The sequence below is a fragment of the Lipotes vexillifer genome, unplaced genomic scaffold, assembly GCF_000442215.2.
Source record: "Lipotes vexillifer unplaced genomic scaffold, Lipotes_vexillifer_v1.1 scaffold916, whole genome shotgun sequence".
Taxonomy (NCBI): domain Eukaryota; kingdom Metazoa; phylum Chordata; class Mammalia; order Artiodactyla; family Lipotidae; genus Lipotes; species Lipotes vexillifer.
In genome coordinates, this window is record NW_006798383.1 from 5292067 (window position 1) to 5297776 (window position 5710).

The 5710-nt window shown below is 44.9% G+C and overlaps 1 protein-coding gene across 1 annotated transcript in view; it reads left to right on the forward strand.

The window, feature by feature from the left end:
- The window catches only part of SORCS3 (sortilin related VPS10 domain containing receptor 3), a 616865-nt gene that overhangs the window by 512072 nt on the left and 99083 nt on the right, over positions 1–5710 (forward strand). The window contains 1 exon segment of the mRNA XM_007470447.1: positions 1387–1566. Coding sequence (XP_007470509.1) covers positions 1387–1566 — 180 coding nt within the window.

The window sequence follows — 5710 nt, forward strand, 5'->3', positions numbered from 1 at the left end:
TTCAGTAGGTGTTCTGTAGGAGTTGTTCCACGTGTAGATGTATTTCTGGTGTATTTGTGGGGAGGAAGGTGATCTCCGCGTCTTACTCCTCCGCCATCTTTCCACCGCCCCCCAGCTTTTTTTTTTTTTTCTTGCGTTATGCGGGCCTCTCACTGTTGTGGCCTCTCCCGTTGCGGAGCACAGGCTCCGGACGCGCAGGTTCAGCGGCCATAGCTCACGGGCCCAGCCGCTCCGCGGCATGTGGGATCTTCCCGAAACGGGGCACGAAACCGCGTCTCCTGCATCGCCAGGCGGACTCTCAAGCACTGCGCCACCAGGGAAGCCCCCAACCTCTTCACTCTTTCAGTGGGAAAATGGAAGCTCAGGGAAACTGACGCATCTAATATCATACAGCTGATTTATAGCAGAGCTTATATTATGACCCGGAACACTAAATTCTAGAGCGTATATCTGTGGTTTTCAAACATTACTGTATCAGCAGCAGAACTCCCCTCACCTTTTACTCCTAAAATATTACACAGAACTCCAGGACATAACAGATCTCAGTAGTGCTGCTCTGTTTCCAGCAGAGTTGGAAGCCCAAAGCCCCACCCATCGGCTATGCCTCTGTGCCACCCTTCTTGCAATCCCCATCTGAAGATTCCAAAGAAAGGCGAGAAAACTGTTACCCTAAAAAGTTTGAAATCATAAATGAAGATCTAATGAAGGGATAGGACCTGTCATTTTTGCACCTGTGGGTTTCCTGTTGCAAGGTTGTATGTCTCCGTTAGCAAAGACCAACTTTCAGTTATAAAAATAAAAAATGAAAGTGGGGGCTTCCCTGGTGGCGCAGTGGTTGAGAATCTGCCTGTTAATGCAGGAGACACGGGTTCAAGCCCTGGTCTGGGAGGATCCCACATGCCGCGGAGCAACTAGGCCCGTGAGCCACAACTACAGAGCCTGTGCGTCTGGAGCCTGTGCTCCGCAACGGGAGAGGGCGTGACAGTGAGAGGCCTGCGTGCCGCAATGAAGAGTGGCCCCCGCTTGCCACAACTAAAAAAAGCCCTCGCACTGAAACGAAGACCCAACACAGCAAAAATAAATGAATTAATTAATAAACTCCTACCCCCAACATCAAAAAAAAAAAAATGAAAGTGGATAAATCCCTTGAAGCCGTGGAAAATCATACCCACCAAAGCCCCTTACACCCATCTTACTGTCACTTAGCAAGTAACAGAAATCATGAAGCTCATAATTTATAGCCTTGGCCTGACACAGAATTGTTTAACATTGCCTGTAACTCAAGCTTTTTCTCAACCGTTTCATAGTCATGGTGATTACTCTGGGTCTCAATGGGCAAGGAGATACGAAGATCTGCTGCCTTACAGGCCTTCCATCTTCTTATAGGACATGCACATCATTAGTACCAATGAGAACCAAGTGTTCACAGCGGTCCAGGAATGGAACCAGAATGACACGTACAACCTCTACATCTCAGACACGCGTGGGATCTACTTCACTCTGGCCTTGGAGAACATCAAGAGCAGCAGAGGTCTGATGGGAAACATCATTATTGAATTGTATGAGGTATGTAGCCAAGATTTCATGAGTTTTGACAGTATGAACACAAGCATTGGAGTCAGATAGTCCTGAATTCAGATCTCAGCTGTACACTTAGCAGTTGTAACTTTGGGCAAGGGACTTACCTTCTCAATTCCCTCACCTGTAAAATGGGGATAAAATAGTGATCTAATGAGATTGTTGTGAGAATGAGGGATAATGTTTGTAAAGCATCTAGTGTGGTGGTTGACTCAATAAGCCTTCAACAAACGGGAGCTAAAGTCAATGTATATGAGCAGGATTACAACCCAGAAGTGAAGGTACTTGACTTCAGTGATCTCTTAAGTACTTTTTTCAAGTCTGTGCTTCTTTTTATGAGATCTGGGTGGAGGGATTAGTGCTATTTATATACCTTAAATTATTTGGAAAATCATGTTTTATGAACAACTTTATAGGAGAGGAAAGCAAATATCACTGGTAGGAGTGAGGGTTTCCCTGAAATGCTGCCAGATGCCAACACCTGTGCATAGAGAAGCACTGGCCGTGACTTACATCTTTTTTTTTTTTTTTTTTTTTTGCGGTACGTGGGCCTTTCACTGTTGTGGCCTCTCCCTCTCCCGGAGCACAGGCTCCGGATGTGCAGGCTCAGTGGCCATGGCTCACGGGCCCAGCCGCTCTGCGGCATGTGGGATCTTCCCGGACCGGGGCTCGAACCTGCGTCCCCTGCATCGGCAGGTGGACTCTTCGACAGCTGCGCCACCAGGGAAGCCCACATCTTTTTTTTTAATATGATCACCTTTATTGAGTTTCCACTTATATTGAATTTTTTTAGTGTGACCACCAGTTAAAGAATAATTTTTCTAGGAAGCCAAGTGATTCCATTTAGGGACTAGATTTTAAAAAAAACAAAACAAAACTAATTGTTTCAGTGACCCTAATGATACACTACTTGTTTATACCTCTAGTGTGTGATCTTTCGCAGTGAAAGAACTTGACTGACCACTTCAACTAGATGGATTGATTTGAGCAAAGGGGGCGTGTCTCATTTTCCAACATTTACTAGTGACTTGTGGTCAGACCCACACAGGCTGTGCTGGTGGAGGTCATTCATTCACAGCAGGACAAGTTGCCTGTTGTGGGCGGTAGCCTCAGATGGTAAGGCTGAGCTACTCCATCATGAGTTTTCCTCATAGAGGGGCGGGAGTGGCTGTCAGAGCAGAGAGATCAACACATGACCTTCGGCTTGACAGCGGTCTCTTCTGAGCAGTGCATGTCAGAGTGCCAGCATCCCTACTCTGGTATCTAAGTTGGCTGCTCAGTTACTAAGAGTGGTGGAAACATATAAGATTCCAGTTATTTTATTAGGTAGAAGGCATGGGGTGAATGCAAGGACATTAAAAAGAAGGAGAGAAGTGAATGTCAGGGTAGAAATACCCTGATATTCTAGGACGTAGACAAGTGCTGAGATAATTCCCTTAGCAACAAGGTCCCAGCTTCAGAAATGGCCTAGATTTCTTCCTAAAGTTGTAAAGACTAGTAGAGATGACTAGGAGTATAAATGGCTTTGGGAAGCTTACATTTTCATGCCTCTAATCACACCAGGAGGCAGAAGTATACCTTTGTTATTGGGCAGTAGATCACATCTGTGGGAAGGTTTGGGCGAATGTTCCCAGGACTGAGCCCATTCCTGTTTGCACAAGTAAGCCTGTAGAGGTAAGAGGATTATTCATGCTCCTGTGGTCAGAGCCCAGTAGGAGAGGTGGACATTGCTGCAGATGACCTTTCAGCTGAGAAATTCCTGTTTCTCTGACTCTGTTGATACGGTGGGTGAGTTTGCCACTGTGCAGTTCCTTTCCTAAAACAGGGTACCTGAAACTCCTTGGTCATTTAGAACAGTGAGACATTCTGATCTGAAGTGACGCATGAATCAAAATGAAGAATGTGCCAAGATACATATAATTTTTTTCGTCTTTCTGAAGTCAGTCTGTTTTGGGGAAAAAAATACATGGTGTCATCTCACCTACAGAGAAGCAAGATACACCAGGCAAGGCAACTTCCCTAAAACCAATTCTGCTGACCTTGTTTTCCATTCATTTTTATCAAGGTTGATCATGCCCCTGCATTGTGTTCCAGACCATGAGGAAAGCAGGAAAGATAAGGGGTCTTACCCTCAGGGAGCTTGCAGTCTAGTTTGTTGGGCTTTGAAGGGGTCAATAAACAAAGTTCCTCTTTTACCTGCCGAAGAATGAAACCATTTGAGACAGAAACAAAGGGTGAGACAAAAGGAGATCAAATGTCAGCTTTATTGCTTTGAAAAGCATGTAGGAGGAAATGGTCTTGCTAATACTGCTCCCCAGAATTGAACTCATCCATCCAGTCACAGGCAGAAATAGTGAATCAAAAGCTCTCCCATGGGACACGGGGAGAGGGAAGGGTAAGCTGGGACGAAGTGAGAGAGTGGCATGGACATATATACACTACCAAATGTAAAATCGATAGCTAGTGGGAAGCGGCTGCATAGTACAGGGAGCTCAGCTCAGTGCTTTGTGACCACCTAGAGGGGTGGGATAGGGAGGGTGGGAGGGAGATGCATGAGGGAGGGGATATGGGGATATATGTATATGTATAGCTGATCCACTTCGTTATAAAAACAGAAACTAACACACCATTGTAAAGCAATTATACTCCAATAAAGATGTTAAAAATAATAAAAAGCTCTCCCATGGAAGCCTGTCTCTGTAACACCACAGCATTGTGGTGCAGAGGATGTGATCTTTGCAGGCAGATCCCCAAAATAGTTGAGTTAGGGATGTGCTGTAAAAGACCAGTTCTTTTTCTCAATGTTACCAATCCGATTATCAGTACTTTTGCCCTGGGGAGGAAGAGGTGAAGAAGTGGAAGGCATTCCAAATGTCAAGAATGGCAGAAGCCAAGAGTTGGACAGACAGTGTAGATTTGTAAGTCCGTGAGCTGGCCAGTCTAATTGCGTAGAATAGATGGTTGTCAGGGACAAGAATGAGTGCTGCATAAGTAATTGGGGTTCAGATTCTAGAAGGCATTTAATACCAAGGGAGTAAATTATATCCAGACACTATCTAGACCATGATCATATTGAAGGTTTTTAGAGGGTGATGCTGCTTTGCGCCTGGGTATACATTCTGTGATTTGGAGATTCAGCCCAATCTAATTGGTCTCTAGGGGTCATTAGACTTTAACCGTCTTCTCTGGAGATTCTCACAGAAACTGACGTTGTGTACCATATGGCCAGTTAGCAAAGAGACTATAATTTTTGTGGACTCTGAATGCCCTTGAGTAATACAGCTAGAAAAACCAGTGAGCTTTTGTGTTCAGTTCAGCTAAAGTAACACACTTTCATGAAATGTATTTCGCTTGATGAGGCTGGTACATGAGACTCAAAATCTCCTGGAAAGATGTAAGTGACTCTAGTAGGGTAGTGATCACAGTCTAACTTGTATTAGAGGTGCGATTCCTGCATGTTATGGGATCACTAAGAGGAAAATTAATTCTAACTTGATGAATTTGGAGAGACTTGCAGATGAGTAGGTTTAAATGATGAGCTGCTAGAGCATGGGAGAAAGGCATGCCTGGTAAAGTCCAGCATAAGAAGAGAACCAGAGTCTGATGAGTAGAGGTCCATTTTCCTAGAATGTCGAATGACCTTGGAGAATAGTGGGGGTAAAGGCTATGCAGATGCTAGTAAAGAGCTCGACTGAAGAGTCGGGCATTTATTCTCCGGGCTGGTATTTCTCTATGTTTTCCCTTACATCTAGCAAATGATAATTGTATGCGCGAGGTAGTGCCCACGCCAAGTTAATGTAAAGCTTTATATTACAATGTGAAGGGTGTTACATCTGTTTTCCCTTGTCTGAAATGTCTGAGATGCCTTTAGTTAACACAGATGTGAGGTGGCTCGAGCTGACCACAGCTGCTTAAAGCTACTGCTGTGTCATTCTGTCTTCCACGTGGACCTCTCAGGCCTCTTCTTGACATTGGAAAGGGGACAGAGAAGGTGAGAATTTATTTGAGAAGTACACCTTGTAGGTCTTGGCACTGAGAGACCTTGGAGACCAAGGGGATCAACCCCACCCAACTCCCTAAAATCTAAGGCGAGGCATTGTTCATTTCCTGGCCTGTTGGAACAGTTTCCTGC